This window comes from Oreochromis niloticus, linkage group LG14 (genome assembly GCF_001858045.2).
Source record: "Oreochromis niloticus isolate F11D_XX linkage group LG14, O_niloticus_UMD_NMBU, whole genome shotgun sequence".
In the NCBI taxonomy this organism is placed as follows: Eukaryota; Metazoa; Chordata; class Actinopteri; order Cichliformes; family Cichlidae; genus Oreochromis; species Oreochromis niloticus.
The window spans coordinates 27119317-27140959 of NC_031979.2; the positions used below are offsets into that span (position 1 = coordinate 27119317).

The following is a 21643-nucleotide window of genomic DNA, read 5'->3' on the forward strand; positions in this document are numbered from 1 at the left end:
CAGCTTCAAACACTTGGTGAATTGTATTGTCTATAATTGTCTCACAAACTATTTGGAGGAGCAAGGTGAAAAAAAATAGTAGAGGTGAACAAACTAATGGTTTGATAAATATATAAATAAATGTTAAAATTATCATCAGAAGAATTCCACTTAAAGTTGTCACCCCTAATAAATATTTATCACCAGTAATATGGACAATGTTGGCAGCAAGTCATCTTCAAATGTCAAATTTTTTAGGCTTGTTAAGGAACTATTTTATGATTACAGACAAAGCCACATTATTAAAAATGAAGGAAATGGCTCTAAATAGCCGACAATCGTCCATCAGTCCTGTTTTTGTTCTTTTGCACTCGTTGAAATGCATCTGCAGCAACAAGTGTCCATAAAAATACTGGCAGGCATCGGTGCTACCCCTTAGCCTCCTAGTACAGCGGTCCAACCCCCCGGGCCATGGGAACCATCAAGCCTAAAACCCTCCACAACTACCACTAACCTGGTGAACTCCAGCTTCTACCAGAAATGAGTCTGACTTCTTATTGGTGAATAAATGTCAGCAAACCATGCTGATGTGACAAGTGTACAGGGAAGGAATAGCCCATAACGACCAGCCCAATAGTAACTTGAACTATTTAACCAAACATGAACTAGACAAGATTCTCAGATAACTTTTATGACCAGCACAGAAACTCAGGTTTTGTGTTGGCTCCAGCACTCTGAAATGATAAACAGCCCTAGTCTGCAATAGTACAAAGGCAGACTACTCCTGCACTATTTTCTGATGTATATACATTCCATGGACAGCTTATTAGGTGCACCTAGATAAAACTATTACAAACCAATAAAACAGCATAGCAATAAATCATCACCCTGAAGGTTAATAATATTCTGGTTTTGTTTCTAGTTCCAGACCTGCTGTAGTATGGTGCTAATTTAACTTCATGGTCACTTTGGGTGATAACATGAATTTGTCATCTATTGAAAGCTGTTTTTTTTTTGTTTTTTTTAAATAATTAAAGGAAAATAAAATCTAGGGTTTACTGATGGTATAAAAAAATTGTGTAAAACCATACAATAAATCTCTACCTGAGATACATGTGTAGATTGGGCTTTAGTTTTAATGTTAGTGAAACAGATCTTGCTGGAAACCTCTTTGTCTGTAATGAGGGTTTGTTTTGGTTGAGTGAATCGTGCCTGAATTACATAATGTTTGAGTTGTACTCATACGTCAGTCTGAAGACAAGAGCCAAAAAAACAAATAAAAAAATAATCTTTTTACCGTGATCGCTCGCTTTCCAAACACAGCCCCCTCAACTACCTCTGCATCTCTCTCTCTCTCTCCCCAACTCTCTCTCAGACCTTCTGTCCCTTTCTCACCCACTCCTCCCTCACACATCACACCTCTCATTACTCCACAGTGAGAGGCCAATCTGAGGGAGTGTGAGTGCTGTGCCTGTGCGAATGTGATTGGCGCTGCTGCACATCAGTGTTTCACTAACCCCTTATCCATCTTTAACTCTGCTCTTCTGGTTGGAAGTCAGATAAATCAGAGAAACTGAACCTTGGAGCCAGAGTACTTGATATTTCATTGAATAAAACGTGAGGAGTTCATGTCTAAAAGACACCTGTAAGTTGCTGGACTGGGTTACAGTGCTACACAGCAGAGAATGCTTCAGGACCTGCCACTACACATATCAGGCTGTTAAAGTCAAGACCTTAGTGTACGAGGGAATGAGAGCGTCTTTATCAAGTTGCTTCAGGTTTCCTGGCTTCACAAGTAAAATTCTTACATAAACAGAAGTAAAACCTAAAGAAAAAAACCCCTGAATCTTCATCAAGGGCAAGGTTGATGTACTTTCTACTTTAACTTTACTGCAAAACAGACTGAAAGTATGCACTTCAATGTATGATTTGTGTATAAAGATCCCTTTTCAATGCACTTTGTGCCAAACTGAAATTTTATGGCTTGTTCAAGTTCATTACATTGGACCATTTGCTTTTATGCCATATGCAAAATCATGGATTCTCCCCAGGACTTGAATGCCAATTTTGTGTATAAAGCTATAAACTCTGTTTGTCAGCTCCCTGTTATAGCACCCATTTGCAAATTATGCTGACTACCCAATTAAGTGTGCAGTGATGCTTACAGAATACATTTCAAATGCTGCTGATTGCAAATTTTAGGTGACTACTAGCTGCTGAACACTAGATTTCTGGCAGGGTCCTTGATGTGAAAGATAAATTACCCAGCCTTTATATCAGAGAGACACAGCAGTGATAAAGAATTGGCAAATGAAGAACACAAAGAGCCAAAGGAGGAGTTTTAGGGATGTGTGTAGGTTAATTAATTTTTGGATTTAATGTTGCTGTATGGCATAGCACACGAACAAGGAAAAACAGAGCACAAAACAGAATGAAAAACAGTGCAAGAGAATATGAGAAATCATTTTGCTTCCTCTGCTTCGGCTCAGCATTTCTAACTAAATGAAGAGCACGCTTTAATTAGGGCATGCGTTAGCGCATGTGTAAATAAGTCCATATTTATATTTGTTGCAACGCATATTCAGGAATTTGGGTTTAAAGGGCAGAGTTTCAGATTTAATTTGAGAAGGTGAACCACAACACCACAGTGAGAAAGTAATGGCCGTTTCATACAGACTCCCCTGTTTTCAGGGACTCAATATACCAATGAATAAGCTTGAATGCTTATTTTTCATACTGTGTTTCTAGAGTTGTATGCATTTCCTTGATCAAATATATGTCTTTAATATGTCTGGGCAAAAAATAATTATTTCTTTTAAATTGTGACAGTGTCAAACAAACCATCAAATGAATAACATTTTGAAAAAAAAACTGTGTGTATGCATTATAATACTCACGCATCTACATCTGGTATCAGATCCAGTTTGCTGGGAAAGATCTCAGAGAGAAGCACTCGAGTGAAGGACTTGCCCAAGGACTGGAGCTTTGACTCCAGGTGCTGGAAGAAAAAGAGATGAAAAAATTTTTGCCTTCTACACATAAAACAACAATCTATGGCTGTGAAACTCAGCCACATATAATAAAGTACAGGTCACATGATGCATGACATTAACATGTGCTGATAATCACTCCAGAGGTTTTGCTCTTTCACAGTTTCAGCTTGACTAGACTTTTTCATCTGGATATCAAGCTTTGAACTATCGCATCTCTGCCTATTTATTTTTTCTGCTAATGCACATTTACACATTGGAAACAGCATCTTACACTCCATCCAGTATGATGTGATTCTTCCCTTCAATCTCTTTCCAATTAGCTCTGGCCTCAACACCTCAACAGGGAAGCTTAAAGATTAGACCCCCAAACCAACTGGCTATGTTCAGAGCAAAGTGCATAGTGTACTATTCCAGCCTCTATACAGACGATCAATCTCTTCATCCTTTCGCCATGTGTCCAGGCACACTCTAAAGATAATTCTTTATTGGGCACTTACAACTGAAATCCCATTCTCGCAGTCTCCACCTAGAGCTTAAAGCTGTAGGAGAGGGGAGGAATTTAGATTGAGCATTTGTGCCTCAGATTGGCTCATTTAAATGTTTTGTACAGTGTCTGCATTACTGTGGTGGATTAACTAACTCATCTGTCAATCTAATATTTTATGGTCACTATAAAAAAAGACCATATGATCCCACTCCTTTGATTAGTAATATAATTAATTACCATCCCCAAATCCAGTGTTTTCAGGCAGAGTATTATATCGTCAGACATGGAAGTGTTGAATCTCGCAATCACTTCAGGCTTGGCAGTAAACTGTTAGATCGGGTGCTGAACAGTCTGATGAAACCTACACAATTACATCACCAGCAAAGCTGCAGTTCTAATGTGCCTGGTTTCTCTCCACTCTTTAAGTCCACCTGGAGATTCTGTCCATAGATTTGACAGAACAAAGGTTTAAAAAATAAAATAAATAAATCAGCCCAGCTACTACTCAGAACACACTTTACTTGGTGAGGTATTGTCCACAATAGTTTTGAGCTTTTTCTGCACGGAAGGTTTCCAACACAGTTAGCAACTGAATCATCAGCTTACGGCTGCCGTGAATACTCAGAATAAGACCTCTGAGTGCAAACTGGATTACATCTTGGAGAAGCTCACTGCGGTCGTGAGTTCTCAGAAATCGGCTCTTTGAGCACAAGAATGACAACATCACGGAGCGTAAGTTTGATAACATCATGGAGAAGCTCACGGCTCTCCAACGAGAGATTGAGAGACCAGTGTGTTAGAACAGCTTTGAAATTCATATGAGTTGTTTGCACTAAAGTAAAAACCACCATTACTTCATGCGGATACCCCTTTGGCACCAGCTGCGGTCTCAAGGCTGGAGCTGAACAACAACACCCTGATAATGGACTGTGTTTAGTCTGTTCTTCCCATTCTATGCAAGGCCACCTGGGTTGGCTGGAAGACTGTTTACTTAGCCTGGCAGGGCGAAGGACACTGTCTCAGCTGAACTCTGGACACATACACACACACGCACACAGACATGTATACACATGCAGATATACACTCATCCCCCTCCCCCCTCCAAACGCCTTCGACGCTTATTCCCTTTCGATGCTGACGGTGGATCATGGAGACCAGCGCATAGGCTGCAGGCCTGGATGTACTGTCTACATTGGCTGTCTCTCACCCTTTACCCACCCCTGTTGCTTGTCATGTGTTTCTTTGGTGTATTAAGAGTTTTTTCATGTGCTATGTGCAGAGGTGTTTTTTTTTTTCTGTTCTCAAACTGATCTCCCTCTTCGAGCTCAGTCTGGGGGGAGTTATTTTTTTCTCCTTATCTTTCCTCATGTGGTGCATTTTCCATTGTTATACCTCTCTGACCTGTCTTCCCCATGTGATGTTTTTGTGTAATGTATGTATGGTAAGATGGCGCCGCCATTGCATGCAATAGGTCGGCAGCCTTAACATGAAATTTCCAATTGTGGGACTAATAAAGGTATATCAAATCAAATATCAGTGTCCCCCACACCCATCCGGTAAAATTCACTTTGGCAATTCTGGAAAAGGGCAGTCCAGCCAAGAGTTTGGATGCACAGTTGGTGCACTGTGCAGCGCTGACTCCATAAAGATATTTGAACTCTACCATTATAAAAAGATTTTTCACAACAGAAAAGTGACAAACAAGCGAGACAAAGACAGTGTGACTGGCAAGTAGCAGTCTCACATGTGGCTATCATTCCTCAGGGTCGGTGAATAAAGCCCAGTGGGCACAAGCCCAGTCACCAGACCTTATAAAACATGTCATTAAATGAAACTGTTTAGCCAAATGAAGGAACTTGGTTCTTTTTCTCACTCTGTCTTTTTAGTTGTGGGTAGCGGACTGAGGCGTTACCTGGGAATCTAAAAGGCAGACAAACCAGAAGATATCCCATAAATCTTTCTTTGGTGAGATATAAGTAAAATGTGACAGTTATCCACTGTCCTTGGGTATCTGCAACATAATCTTGAGTCTGGATATTTGCAAACAAGTCAAGTCTATGGATGTACACTCGCTGAGGAAGTATTAAACCATTTACATCTAGCATTTAGATAGAGGCTCCAGTTTTTCATACAGCAATCCATACAGCACTGAAGTAAAATTCAAAACAGTATGGAAAAGAAAGGGAAACAAAACAAAGAAAAGGAACAAACAGGAGAAAAACAAACTGGCAATCGAAGAGAGGGCAAATCAGGAGGGCCAGCTGCAAGTTAAGAGTGACCAGAGAGACCTTCACACATGCTAATACATAATATCTTGTACTTGCACAGACTCCGAGTTTCTCACTTATGAGTCTGCACCAAATATACCAGCCTTTGACCGTGTGCACTTACTATACTATTTATGAATTCTCATGCCAATAGTTCTGTCTAAGCAAGGTTTGTCTTACCTACAAAGTGTGATGAGAGCCTTAAACAGTTACTGATAGATAATCTAAAATCATTTGTGTATAAAAATACTCCACATTTCACTGAATTATTACAATTAACCAGTTGAATACTGCTTAGAAATGCTTGCTGAACAAGATCGTGAGCTGCATTTCTAAGTGGCTGAATTTTCCAGAGTTAATTTATGCAAATAATGTGATGGGACTGCCGCAAAAAGCTTTCACAGAGGAAAAGTATAGACTCTGTTCTTTATGCTTTGAGATGTTTATTTGTAGTTGTTTATTTCATGTTTGTATTGTGGAAGCAATAACAGAAAACGCTCAAAATCATACATCACTAGTAACACTCAAATACAGTCAAGCTTGAAGCCAGCAGCGAGATCAAGGATAAGATTTTCTATGGCTGTTTGGCTGCATCATCCTAAATTTGAAATAACAAGCTCCCAGTGTGACGACTTCTTGTCTTATTAGTACTTCATGTCACCAAATCACTTGTCAAAAAAAACTCGCGCTAAGAAATATTACAAGCCGTTGCACAAATGGCCTCGGGACATGTAGAGTGTTGAAATGAGGATGCAAACTCACCTCCAGGACTTTAGGGCTGCCCTGTCGGCCAAGCGTACCCAAGATCAGTCCCCATCTCTGGGCCAGTCGAGCCTTGTCAATAGCCTGGAGCCTTAAAGCTCGCATGGCTTCGTGGTCGTAGTATTCCCTGGAGAACACCTTACTGTAGGGGTCGTATCTACAAACATAGCCAGGCAGAAAAAGGCTGAAAATCACAGATGTGAACAGGACGTGCCGATACTTTTAAAAGGATGAACCTGATTACACACATTACAATCTATTGTTCTGGTATCAATCTCAAGGACAGAAATGCAAAAAAAAAAAAAAAAGTAAAAAAAAGGTGAAAAATCCAATTACAAAAAGTCATCAAATACAACAGGAGTTAGTGTATCTGAGGGAAAATAGATGTATTTTTGAGCATCTAATCTCCTTTTCTCTGGTACAAGGGGTACACTTGAGATTAGAATCTTGTTTATGAGAGAGACCTGTGATCTGTGCAGCAGTGCATATGTCTATAACAACACAATTTCACTTTGCATGCAAACAAGCCTCATCAAAACAGAACTTGAGCTTCACATAATGTTATCATGCCACTGCGATAAGGTGAATAATCAGGACCGCAAGCAGTTTTTAAATTTAAACAGCAATAAAAAGCATCTTGAGATTCTGAGCCTTAAACATAATTTGAGGATCCAAAAAGGTGATTATGAATGTAAATCGCTTCCGTACTTAAAAAAAGTTTCACTTTTTTCACTGTAATTATTACAAATAGCTTATTTTACATCATTTCCTCCCAAATTATCAAACTAACACTAGTGCTATAATCAAATCGTTGCACTATTTTGTATCTGATGTCAGCATATAAAGAGAGATATACATGAAATATGTGACTATACCTGTAGGCAGGAATGTCTGGGTTTGCAATCATGATTGATTCCAGGTGAAATCTTCCATCTCCAAGATAACTGTAGAAAGATACCAATCAATTCAATGTTTGAGGTGAATGAAACGAGAGGAAAAATAAAGTGTGCAAAGAAAATTCCCCGAAGACGATTAAAATTCATTGTGCAGCCATAAGAAATGCTGACCTATTCTCTTATTCTCTCCATCAGCATTTTCTCTCTTTTTTTTTTTTAACATTGTCTTTTAATTTATGTCTGCAGCCTCTTAACAGAAGACCTACGGCTTGGGTGGAGGGTCTGCCCACTTCTGCTGTTTGGGAATGTGACCTCAACGAGCGGAGCATGCTGTTTACAGAGAATACAAGCTCTTCCAATTAACCCAGGGTCTGGTGCTGGGGATTCGCCAGAGCGCAAGCAGACGTGGAGTTCACAAACCGCAAACACTGAGTGACATGGAGGTGTCTGAAAATGCAAGGTCTCTTACATAAACGCCCCTTGGGGTCAGGCTGAGAAGAATCCTGTTGTTAGTGTGAGGGGGACTAAGGTCAGTACCCCTACTCATTACTTAGCAGGGGTCTCAAAAGGCCTACTGTGTCAGGACGTGCAATTAAACCCACTAATTGGTCAGTGTTTAGAGTGGCCCAAAGCAGGCAGTGGGTGGTTTGCCATACAGGCTACCAAGAGACACAACTAGCCGAGGCTCTATTTGTTAGCAAGTGCATGATTGTGTGTAAGCACGTTTGTCTCTGTTTGCATCTGTGTAATAACACTGAACACAAAATGAACTCAAGGAGAGCCTCTGTTGCACTGCCTCTCTTTGCTTAGAAACATCCAAGGCCCTCGTATAATTATGTTCCCAACAATAAGCCTGCTGCATTTCAGTCACGGTTGTCCTCAGCACTCTGCGGCTCTAAAAGGTTGGTGTGCTTTAACTCTCCCTATGACCACAGTCCTTCTATCTATATTCTTTATTTTTCAAAAGTGCTCTCACAAGAATGGCAGAATGCTGTGTGTCTGTGCGTTACGCAACTGCCTATTTTCACATTCACATCTTCATATTGTTCTATTATGAGTGAGAGCTAGAGGTGGCAGATCGAAATGGGCGAATGGCCATTTCTCATAGTCTATTTCAATACACTTTAAAAATACTTTCATTATGGAAATGACAAAGACTAAGACCTTTTAGAGCTTCAAAATCACCCTTAAAGACTAATGCATCACTATTCATTCTCCATATTGCTCAAGTGGGTCAAAACTTTGATAAAATGCAATTACAGCTTGAGCACACACCACTTTTTGAGGGAACTTGCTCATTTCGAATTCATATAGGATGACTTGATATTAAATATTCATTTATTGCTATAATACAGGTGCTGAACAAAACCATGCACTGTAAAAAAAGAAATCATATTAAGAGCAGATCTGCTCTGCTTTCGTTAGTGACGGTGAACAATCAAAGTGCCATTACCCGAATAATTCGTTAAAGTAAAAGGAGACTGATCAGCAGAGGGAAACCATTTCGCTGTAGCTGTACTTCCGATATAGCTGTCACATAAAAATAAAATGTTTCAGCTATATATTTTTAGACTGAAATTTAACACTAGGGGATGGTGCTACCAGTGAGGTTAAAGTCCTCATCATTGCTCATGTGTTCAATGTAACACGTGTGGATTAAATGAGAAAGAGCAGCATACATCCCTCAGGTAGGCTAATCGATTTTCTCTCCCAGCACACCTCTGCACAAGCCAGCTGACACATCAAAGACAATGCACATTGGATTAGAAGGTGAAACACACTCTGACCCTTCCACAGCTTTCACACATACAAAGAGACACACTGAAACAGACACAGTACACATCACTTTTGTATCCATTTATGCATATAGCAAAGCCCGTCCTTGTGCAGCTGTTATGCACTGGGAGATTTTAATCGCATGGACAAACATTAGATGTGTGCAGATCAGACATATGGGGCTGTGCACCTAGGCATAATTATATCAAGGGAACATCATCTCACTGTGCACTACAAAGCATAAGATTTATCTACTGCAGACCAGCACCAGATGTATAGACACACAGTAGCTGCGGAGGTGTTGTTTGTTAGTTGGACCTGTTACTTTGCCAAAGCACTTTCCTCCCTGCAGCACAGGCAAAATAAGCATCACTTTGACACATCGCACATGAACGGTGTTTTTGTGAAAATACACAGGAAGAAGTCTTTTAGGGTACATGCAGCTCCTGACTGGATGCATCATCTTTTTTTTCTGATTAAGAGTCAATAAATAGGGAAAATAAGAAATTAAAATGGGCAATCACACAAGCTGAAACAAATTTACAGACAAACTAATATATTAAGGAAACCTGTCGATCTTTACCATGGCACAGTATAGTAGGTGTCATATTTTGCTAAAGCGTTTCTTTAAATGTAAATTATAAAACATGTGAATATATTGACTCTGGCTTGAAACAAGCCAAAGGTGTCTGAATACATACAATTCAAGCTATTCAAGGTGGCTGTTTCTGGCTGCTTATAGCTCACAGATATGGCTGGTTATCACAGCCAGCTCTGTCTGGTGTGACAGGCATTATGGCATACAGATTATTACTCATGCCACATGGGTGGGCATGGCAATAGCAGGCTTTACTATGGAAGGAAAGGAGAGAAAAGACAATGGCTGCATGAGTCAATGCTGGATCTCTGCAGCTATCTAATTTGTGCTAACTAAAAAAAAAGGAACTGGGCAGACACCGTAAGGTGGGAGACAGGAGGAATAAGATTTCTTACACAATGGCATTGACATGGCGCTCCAAGCGAGGGGAGGTGCAGCCCAAAATTTCTCCCGGTGACAGGGGGCGACACTGTGGGACAAGCACATCATACTCTGGCTTGAGGGCTGCACTCACAGCCTGCAATATGGAGGAAGGAGAAGGGATTATATTCTCTGTGCACATATTTAATCAGGTTCTTCACTTTTGATGGTTCATTTTTTACATTTTTAATAACAGAAAGATAACAAGAGATGCATCGAATATGAATGTAGCTGAGTCTGAACCTACAGAAAATATACAGACCAAACATTTTTCTTCATCTTCCATCAGGCTCTGTGCTGTAGGACATTTAAATAAAAGAAAACAATGGATACTACATTAAAGCCAAGTCTGCCTTTTAATGGGTTTCAAGGTTTGCATTGCAATTTTACATTTGATGTAAATCAAGTGATATTAATGCAGAGACCTTCACTTTAATGTAGTGTCCATTGTTTTATTTTAAATTGAAAGGGCTCAAAATATGAACCAGAGGAATAAAAACGTGCAACTGTCTGTGGTCTCGATTCAATGTATGCAAAAGGGAAAAGCAGAATTAAAAGTCAGAAGATAGGGGATTACCACAAGAAAATGGTGCAAATATTTAGAATATTATAATAATATGATATTTTTAAAAGACTGAAAATGTCAAATTCAAGTGATACTTAAAGGGTCATGAATGATTTTCTCCCAGAAGTATAACTCTTAACACAGCCACTGGTGTTTAAATCCTCATGCTTCTGCAAAGCACCAAAAAAAGGCATCACAAAAAATGAACTAGTTCATGTGTACTCATTTAGGTGAAAAGAAAGTGAACAATTGAGTGAACAATTATATAAAAAAAAGAAAAGAAAAAGTGTGTGTGTTCTGAGGCGGAAGGATAAACAAACGATTTAAGGCTAATTTAAGGCAGTCCACAGGGAAAACGGGTGAACTTTTCTCGCCCGTACTGTGTGACCCCAACAAGCCTACACACCATAAGACACGAGTGAGATTGAAGCAGGCGTGAAAACAAACCACAGAGACTTATGCAGACATATACACATGGACGGACTCAAACATCCCATCATATAATGTGACCTGTGAGGGTAGAGCTTGATTTAAAAATAGTGGTGGTTGCATTAGTAAAGGTCCAAAGTGGTGCTGGTTCAACACAGCATATGAAAGCAGCAAAATGCATTATAGAAAAGGGAGGCAGCCAGCCTGAAAGAAGGCTGCTCGAGCTTAATACTATAGCTGCTGCCACTGCTTATATAAAGAGCACTACTGAGCACGATGCTGAACCGAGCGGCCTTCCGAGTTCATTGCACCTTTCAAATCCAAAATAACTGCTGCCGGATTTGTCAAACCCACACTTGAACTGAGCTTTAAGAGCGGCGTGTGAGCTTGTTCATAAAAGCCAGGAACTGGAAAAAGTATACTGTACAAATGCAGAGACGTGTGTGTGTGTGTGTGTGTGTGTGTGTGTGTGTGTGTGTGTGTGTATTCCTGTACTGTACAGACAAATATACTCTTTATGTAATACGGAAAATACAAGTGACAATAACTGTGTGCGTCAGCTCTCTCCGACGTGAGAATCACACACAAATGCACACAAAGTCTGACAGAACCAGCGCTTAATCACCTGCAGTGCCGCCACAAACTGAATTGTGCTGACGAGTGCAAGGGACTGTCCAGGAGAGAAGTTGAACTTGATTGTGTCCAGGAAGTGTGCATTGTCCATCTGGATATCCACAAACACATACAGCATCTTGATACCTGCTGTCGAGTCTATGGGGACTGCAGCAAGACAAAGACAAAAGAAAGACAGATGAATACTTCAGTCCTGCTTCTTTAGACTGCTGTATACAGTATTCATGGAACATCAAAACATAAACATATATACACATAGCAATACAGCTACACAGATAAACCGTATGTGAGCATACTGCAAATATAAAGATCATACAGTACGCACCTGTGTGACATAACTGAAACATATGCAGAGTGAGTCTACCATGTGCAGGAACTGATGCAAAGACCTCAATTATTTAGGGAAGGAGAAGGACACACGCGATTACTATTAATGCCATTAATTTCACAGACCATTTACTACGCGCCCGGGCCTGGGAGACGTAGCTACAGACATGCTGAGTTAGATGCTGAATAAAGCAGGGGAGAGTCCAAGAGACAAGGGGGGAAAGGGCACAGATAAGAACGAAGAATTATTGTTTGTGTTGATCATTATAATCGGTCTTCCTCTCGTGCTACAGTTAATTTGCAGATCAGAAGCGAGGGGACTTTTTTTGTTACAATTAAGCAAATGGCCCATTATGGTTGAAATGCTTTATGAACAAGTGCAGCTCACTTGATGGCCTAGATTAAAGCAACACTGAGAGAGAGAGCGATATGGGAGCAAGGCTCAACAATGTGCAGATAATAGGGAGTGAATAAAGAGGGGATGGTGGGAAAACATAAGAGCTGTCTTAACAAAGGACTGAAGGCAGCTGTGATGGAAATAGGAGAAGAATGAAACATTCCCATGAAAGCAGGCTGGAAAAGAGAGAAATTTAATTTGGGGGTGTGGGCAGATGATTTTATAATAAACTGTATAAAGAGCAAATGCTTTGGAATAGGAGGCAGGAGTGGAAAAAGTAACAGGATACCGAGTGTGTGTTATGGGTATTTAGTTTGAGTGTGAAGGGTAGGTTGTCAATTAACTGGGAACAGAGGTGATGAATGGGCTCACATTTCAGCACAGAGTAAAGGAGAACAGATGGATACATATTTAAAACAGTGGGGTTTGCTGCAGGCCACACGCTGAGTGAGAAACCAAGGAGTTAAATACATCATGAGGGGGAGATAGGTAAAAATCCAGACTGAGACCAACAGCCGTCTGTTGCTTGTTTATAGACACTCCCAAAACATAAAAGGGCAGAGGAAAGTGACATCGATCTGTGTTCACATTAGCATTGTAGCCTGAGAGCACTTAGGTGCTGCAATCAGAGACACAGTCAATGAGACAGACACGACTCACTTGCACCATCACTGGTTTTATCCTTTTCATGGCAATAAGCTCACTTAGCACAGCTGCTTATTAATGCCCATGTAAACAAACACAAATGCACACTCAAATTGAACAAAAGGCTGGACATAGTGCTATACTGGCTTGGTTACAAATGGTCTGTTTAAAATCAATATGTAAAAACAAAATCTATTCTGATATTGCACCTCTGTATAATTCATGAACAATAAGCCACAATAATCGTTTGGCATATTGAAAATGTGGTCCTGAAATAATCTGTATAATCTATGTGGGGAAATGTGATAGCGTTTAACTTGGATTGGAGAATGGATTTAGCATTTATATAATAAAATAAGAGATGCTTGCTATGCTATTATGGTTTAATAAGATATGACATTCATTTGACCTAAAAGTTGGGAAATTACAGTGTTAAAGTAGCCAAAATATAAAAAGCAACCTAGTTTGATAAAATAAATAACCAAGAACGACACAAAATACACAAAGGAGCTCAATTTAACAAGAAAACGGATGTGTGTGAAGAGGGCAATATATAAAAATAGAAATGTAATACGATATGGTACTGTGGTGTTGTAGAGGGCAGTCAAGGTTATACGTTTATTAAATTTATTATCTAAAGCTATTCACCATAGCCACAATCATCTGAATGACTTCTCTATTGCCTGATGGAGCAATCCAAACAGTGTATTGATTCACACTGAATTCAAACATTAACAGCAGGACATGAGAGGATTCTCAGTTAAAGTTAATGTCACAATCTGATACTGCTGACAACATTTCAACTGCTCAAAACAATCAATACAGTCGTATATAATAAAAATCCCACGGCAAGTGTCCACAGATGGGAACTGTTACCTGGGCTGTTATTAAAACTTAAAATCTGTTATTCAGTACCACACAAATACGACTAGCTACTCTAAAATCGGTGCCATGGCCATGTTATGAAATGACTTCAATAGTGAGGATCTGCTCATGATGTTTAACCTCCTAGGACCTGCCGTCCACATATGTGGACATCACATTTTGGGTTATTTAGACCAAAATATTCAATTTTGCTCTACATGGGCCTGATATCCACTTACGAGGACATTATACTGCTACTGTTCTATCATAATTTTAAATGAATATCCTCATTTGTGGCTCTCATTTTTCTTAAAAACAAAAATAAGGTAAAAAAAAAAAAAAATCTGGTAATTCTTTGTTTTCACATTCATTGGGCCCCAATATGCCCAAATATCAAAGAGAAATTAAAAATGCATGTTGTGGAAGAGTTCGGGTCTTAGGAGGTTAAGGAAGACTAGTAAAACTTTCCTGGCATTATCTGGGGAGATCTCCTGACAGTTTTCCTTCCTGGAGGCAGATAAAAAAAAAAGGAGTTCAATTTTGGTTTCTATATTTTGATTCCAGTATGTTTCCCAGTTTATCTCAGGCTGTTCTGTTCCAACTACTGTGGTATTCAGTTTAAACGTCAACAAAAAAAGTCCCCAAACTCATATCTGCAAGCAATGTTAGAACTTTAAAACACGGTTTTATGATGTTGCCCATATTGTCCGGCACAAAATGGAGGTGCTTTATGATTAGAAAATATGAGAGGACACCACTACTCTCAAAAGCAGATACCGCAGAGGAAATGAAAGGGAAATGAATGAATGCGGGAGAGAGAGTTCCTCTGTGAGTCAGTCAAAACACCGTGTCTTTCATCTCCCACAGGTGGCTGACATCTTGGGGAAACAGTGCAGTGATGTCCTCACGACTGAGAGATGAAGGTCAGGATCGGATGCACGACGCCACCATTACATTCGCATTCTCTCAGGATCTGCAGTCCATTTGGGTTTGTTTGTTTTTTTAATCTCTTCCATCAATTAATATCTGATCTCCATCCCAACCCACAAAGATTTTAACGCTTTATCCTTGCATTTGCTGGGCTGCTCTCAGCATAAACCGGTACACATCTTATCTTTTGTAAACATACATGCCTGCATACATAATTGCTCCATGATAATCAAATTATAAATATGCCAACAGCACATACACAAAGACTAACACAATGAACACAATAAAGCCAAAAGAGAGACAGAGAGCGAAAGAGAGAGTTTTTCAGTAATATTAAAATTCTGTTGGTCATTTCTGGTATTTGGGATAGGTGAGGTCGTTCTGGCAGAGATATATCAAAACTATTGATTTAACATTTCCTCCCATGTTCTGCGAAAGGCAGACAGTGGGGGCGAGGGTGAAGGTCCTCGAGAACTGCTTGAGGTTTTCAAAGAACGGCTCTAATGCATGTCCTCCATTGATCTGCTGAGTAAATGTGATGCCCAGGCTCCAAACATCTGATATGCTTTCCATACTAGAGTTGGGAAGAATGCACCAACTAGTAACATTTTCCGTTGATCGATGGCTTTGTCTGTGAGTCTGTCGTTGTTGGTATGTCTATGTTCTGAAGCTTCTGTTTTTTTAATGCATCCCACTCTTAGTAAGTGGGTGTCTTCGATGCTAGATCACTTGACATTCTCTGCACAAAGAGTCATGAAGAGAGAAAAAAAAACATCCAAATAGACAGTAAAGAAACTCACTTAGGCAACTGTGGCCATAGTGCACCATGAAATCAGCTCCCAGGGCTCGAGCAGTGAAGTCGTCCACACAGCAGGCGCCGTACGTCACATCCCCCATCACAATTGTATCTGCATCTGTGAACCTGGAATTTAAGCAGAGGCTCTAATCACTATTGTTACAGACCATATATGCTGTTGCTTGTTACCATAGTGAATAAAACAAATAGCATCCAAGGCGTGGTGTGATTATGAGCGAGCTGAGTAAGATCAACCCCTATCCACTTGCTGCAAATAGAGTAGACTATAAAGCATCTGACAATGCTACCAGTCAATGACTGACTCACAGTACATCAGGGTGACACATTGCTATTCTTTTGCTCCTTATAACTGGGAGCCAGCGGCCAAAGTACAGTACAAGCTGTCTGATAGTTAAAGCCCTGCCAGACGAGGGTTAATGGGTCATCAGTTAGCCTGGCCACAGACAGAACGCTACACGAAGAGGAGAAGCACAAAAGCAAATGTATGACTGATACAAACAGTGAGATTAGAGTTTGCAAAGGTCTTTAACAATCTATTTCCCAGATTTGCTACACACCTGCCTAGGAAACGACAACAGCTAATGTTTGAGAGAACACAAACACAAGAGAACACACTATTCAGACTAGTTGTTTTACGCCACAAGTAGGCTGTGAAATACACAGACCATGTGGGCCCTAATGTTCCACCTTGCAGATGTAAAAGGGAAAAAAAACCATGGCCTTCTTGAGAGGAACACTAACAAATTACACAGGCATCTGTGGACTCAGTACTGTTAAAAATAATTGCAGATTGTGCTACTGAAAAACAAGTGCCTACTCATATCACCCTTTATGGGCAAATAAAATGCTAAGTAAACCCATAAAGACTAAGTAAAATGAATAAAAGCGGGGAGTAACAGCAAAAAAGAGCTAATGAACAGAAGCTTGAGGCATTGTAAGGGAGGGAAGATGGGTAGACAAGGGGATGTTTGTGAAAGGAAGTTGTTGCCAGGTATTCGTGGCTGGATTCTGACATATTTAGGCTAGACAGAAGAGGTAGAACTGAGACGAGAAGAAGGACTTGGGGAGAGGAGAGGAAAGTGATAAACAGAAATGGCTGCACACAGAACAACATCTGTAGCAACCAACAGATTCTTAGTAATACGTCTCCTGCTGCCCAATCTTTCAACCAACATCTACTCTCTGTTTATTCCTCGCTCTGCACCTCGCCAGGGGCTTCACACAAAGTTTCTATTTAGCCTTTCCTCCCTCAATTTCTCTCATGTAATCTCTAGTTTGTGCTCTCTCTAGGCCCCTCATCATTGTCCCCTAGATTTCTATGTAGTTTCTCTCCAAATGTTCCTGTCCCTTCTCCTTTAATAGCAGCTCTCAAGTGAAAGGAGTACAGGCCAGCTGAGCCCAGGAAAACACAGACAGAGCAACTCATCTGATAAATAAATATTTGCATTCAAAGGTTTAAATCAGTGGCTCTCTCTCTTTCTCTGGGTTTTGATTTTTGTCTGCATGCATCTGTTTGTGTACCCTTGAATGTCTACCCAATAGCAGGAAGGTAATTAAGGATCACAAAAAATGATACAATAACAGGGTTCATTTAAGGTTTCTGCACAACATTTCTCACTCACTGGAACGATTATTTTTCATAAACGTACAACAACCTTTCAGCTAAAAATACTGTCCACCAGAAAGAAGAAAAAAGAGATTTCCCCTGCAATTCACTGCAGACCACGCAAAACCATCTACAATGCAAAACACAGCACTACAGAAGATTATTATATCTAATCAGCCATCTATCTGCCAGAAATATCATTACTACACTGGCAGTGCAAGCTGTATCTAGTTATTTCCAGGGTAAGTACATTGAAATTTTATGGTAATAAATGCTAAGAATCTGTTTAAGAGGCTGATATGAGATGTGTAATGCTACTGGGACATGGACAGAGTAATTACTGGGCAACATATAGTCCCATATCCCAATGGGAGAGCGGAACAGAACGAAGACGCATGATGAGAAAAAACACAGAGAGGACAACAACTTGAAATGTGTATCAGTGTAAATCACAATCACATTATCTCAACACAGGACACTACTGTGCAGACATAAAGCCAAAATGTCCTTCGATCCATCCCTATTTAGATTGTTTCACTTTCATTTCCTCAACTATCACTCCTCTTCTCTATTGCTTCGCGTACTGGTGTCCCGTGTCTTGCACAGTTCCGATTTCTCTCTGCATATCAGCAGTGGTTTTGCCTCATCTTGTGGTACTCAGTTCAGCCATTCCAACTGAAATGTCATTAAGATCTAATTAAGATGTCAGAGGAGCTTGTGAACTCTATAACAGCTCTTGTTAATTAGCTCTTTAGCATACAGCTCAATATGTGTGAGAAATTGCCAACTGATTTGAATCTCCGTTACAAAAACCACTGTGCTGGTGTGTGCTACAAAAACAAGCTTGAGTCTACAGCAAGAATGGAATACATGTATCCAAGTACACTCATGTGCACACGCGCACACATGGCGTAGATGTATTGCCAGCTGATTGTATCACTACTTATCAACAGTTTAAACAACTGATGTGTTTTTACATAAATGGCATGTTTCTTCACTGCATCATTGTCCTAATGCAGTTGGGTAAACATAAAAGTAAATGCATTTTTCTGTTCTGTCCTCTGATGCCAATTTCCTTTTCCTGACTTTGACAGGAATTTCTTCTGATGTCACAAGAAAGCAGAGAACTTGTTGGTACCAGTGCATTACACCTCAAAGATGTTGCAGCAGACAAAGAGAATGCAAAACTTCTCCCGTTTCACAAAGCCATTCTGTCACAGATGACACTTATCTGTTCATGAAAACTACCAGACTAAATTAAACTAACAGGCTTCCCCCATCTATCTAAATAACATATGATTTAAGGTTCTGAGTATTTTGCGATGTGTTAAGTTGCAGATATATTTCATTGACAGTTTTACTATCAGGCCCATTAGCCTGAGAAAAAACGACTGTTTAAAAAATGATATATAAACAACTTTCCATTCTAAAACTGCATTGTACCGCAGCTAATATGTCAATGACATATTTAAACTCTGAGCTAGCTGAAAACTATGATTACATTATACATTTTATAGTATTAACACTGCTTTCTCTGGTAGCGTGTGTTAATTTCTATTTGTGTATTACTGTGTCTGTACAGCAGGTAAAGTATTGAACCCGTCACCAATTTTCCAAGTAAATATATTTCTAAAAGGTGCTATCGACATGAAATTCTCACCAGATGTCGGTAACAAACCATTCAATCCATATATGGAAAGAAATCAAACCACTGATGTCCATACATTCAGTTATGTGTAATGATGAGAAATGACAAAAGGGAAAAACTATTGAACACCTGAATAAAGGGAGGTTTAAAAAGGCATGGGAAGTCACAGCACCAGCTGAAATCTATCAGTAATTAAAAAGCAGTCCTACAACTTAGTGCCAATTAATATCAGCTGGGTCAGTCCCAACTGATGGCTTAAAAGAAGTGCCTCATTACCAAGGTATCAGACAAGAATCAGACTTACTGTGGGTAAAACCAATGAGCTCTCTCAAGACCTCATTGTTAAAAAACATAATGATGGCAGTAGTTACAGAAGAATTTCAGACAGTGATCACTGTTAGGACCGTAATCTGGAAGTGCTTCCCGCAAGATTTCAGACAGAGGAGTGAAAAGAATTATCAGAAGATTTGCCCAATTCATGCTAGTTAATCATTTCTAGGGACACCTTGGGCCCCTTAGTATCAATTTAGAATCATTTAAACGCAATAACCTACCTGAATATTGGTGACAACTATATCCATATATAACCACATATATCTATAGCCAATTTCCTGATGTCTGTTTTCAACAGAATAACACATCATACCACAAAATAGGAGAAATGGGAGAGTTTCCTCATGGATGTAGGGTAACTGTGCCATCCTGTTCAATATGCACTAAAGTCTTTGAGGAAAATTTTCACCTTGTTGAATTTATGCCAATAAAAACTAAAGCAATTCAGAAGTGAATACAGGTTCTAACACGCTAACATCAACGTGTACCTAATAAAGCAGCTGGGGAGTCTAACTATAAAAATTGTAGCATTTTCTATTATATTTTTTTTTAAATGTATTGTATTGTGATTGTATTGTATTGTTATCCTATATATTATCCATGTGCTAATCAAAATAAAGCCCTAACTGCATCGCTAACTAACATCATCATTACTTTTCTGTTTTGAGAAACCAGTGAAATTAAAGGTAAAATATACAAAAAAAATTTGAAATTTGACCGAGTGGTAATTAATTAAAATGCTTATCTGCCAAACCCACATTTCCCAACTGACCAAGCCTGTTTCACTAGAATAACATGTATTCCATGAATTACTCAGCAAGTGTGGGAACTGTCAACGAGCCTGTCAGATCTTTTTTTTTTTTTTTTAAAAGGGTGATAATGTCTATAGTGTGTGTATGTGGGTGGGGTGCGGTAGAGTGGAGTGGGCTGAGGGTGGTTAACCGCTGAATTTTTCACAGTCATCCATGATCATCAGGTGGGCTAATCCAATTTACAAATTTGCATCCCTCCTTATTTCCCTGCTGATGTAAATGAATTTGTTCAGCAGTAGCTTTATAAGATGAGAGCAAAATGAGTAAGAACATAATGAAAGTTTGCCCAAAATTGCAAGGTTTTAAATGTTACATATTTTGTTGTAAAACATCAGTAAACGACACAGTTTTTATGCTACATAAAGGTTCCTTTCATTATTTCTTTTTTAAATATGACTCATTGATTTAATTTAAATGGTGTTATGACAGTGACCAGCAACCAATCACATGTTACTTTGGCAGGAGAGTTTAATAGTTTGCAAGGTCCTTTCGCAAAATAGAGTTCTATTTTTAATCTTCAGCCAAAGCCCTTGCTATAATAGGTGTGCATTCTCTCCTGGTGGGTGTGTGGGTTTCCTCCAGGGTCGCTGAATTTCTTTTACTCCAGAGAAATGCAAACAGATTTTGACTCTAAATTGCCAAGCAGAACTGTGAATATGTTGACCCTGATGTATTGGATATCTGTCCAGACTGTCTCACTGCCTTTCACTCGGTGCATGCTGCGGTGGACTCAATGGGATCCTCTAGACTGTGGTTTTCAGAAAACCAAGTATTACTATATGTTCTTATGTCAAGGTGACCAATATATGAGTCTTGTGGTTTTCTATATTAAGATGCATTACAATACACTGCAAGCTGTACCATTTTCAGAAAAGCACTATAGAGGAATATCTTGGAGAATAATATCTTCGCCACACTGAAACTCATCAGCAGCGTCTGGCAACTTTGTATTCTTTGGCATGCGCATACTGAGCATTAACAGTACAACAAATACTTAATTGTTATTGAAAATAAACAGTGAGGCGCTTACTGATGCAGATGGATATTAAACAAGATTACTGATTAATCTTAAAGGAATATAAAGGGCAGGTAAGGCTTAATGGCAGTGCTTTTCAGTTTGCATCAATATGGTAATCCTCATTTATAACCTTATAAACTGAAATTTGTTCATTTTCGAGAATTGATTTCCATTATCTCTAAGGGATAGCAGTGGCTATTTCTCAGCACAGTATAACTATGCATGCATATTTCAGTATTAATAGTACAGTATAATAACTTATCAACAATATCAATAAGTGCCTAATTGATCAAAACACCCAACTGCTTCTCTGTTGTGTTTTCTTATACAGTGTCACTAAACATATTGTAATGCCTATGGTAATGAAAAAGCTGTTGCAGCAAAAGCTGAAGGGGAGAACATTTTTTTAGCTTATCACTATGAATTATAATGTGCATGAAG

At 39.4% G+C, this 21643-nt stretch overlaps 1 protein-coding gene and 1 long non-coding RNA gene across 3 annotated transcripts in view; one reads left to right on the forward strand and one right to left on the reverse strand.

The window, feature by feature from the left end:
* LOC112842160 (uncharacterized) overlaps positions 1-19032 on the forward strand; it is a 41024-nt gene extending 21992 nt beyond the window's left edge. The window contains exons 2-4 of the long non-coding RNA XR_003213849.1: positions 7631-7913; positions 14906-15026; positions 18486-19032. This is a non-coding gene — a long non-coding RNA (uncharacterized LOC112842160). The remainder of the gene's footprint in view (positions 1-7630; positions 7914-14905; positions 15027-18485) is intronic.
* dph1 (diphthamide biosynthesis 1) overlaps positions 1-21643 on the reverse strand; it is a 60347-nt gene that overhangs the window by 8026 nt on the left and 30678 nt on the right. The window contains exons 1-7 of one of the 2 annotated variants that reach the window (XM_019345267.2): positions 19052-19186; positions 15769-15890; positions 11798-11952; positions 10154-10275; positions 7364-7432; positions 6489-6645; positions 2877-2977 (exon numbers count right to left, since the gene is read on the reverse strand). In XM_019345267.2, the coding sequence (XP_019200812.1) occupies positions 2877-2977; positions 6489-6645; positions 7364-7432; positions 10154-10275; positions 11798-11952; positions 15769-15890; positions 19052-19113 (788 nt within the window). In that variant the 5' untranslated portion in view covers positions 19114-19186. Of the gene's footprint in view, positions 1-2876; positions 2978-6488; positions 6646-7363; positions 7433-10153; positions 10276-11797; positions 11953-15768; positions 15891-19051; positions 19187-21643 lie in introns of those variants that run through there. The other variant, XM_003440119.5, reaches the window with a different exon arrangement.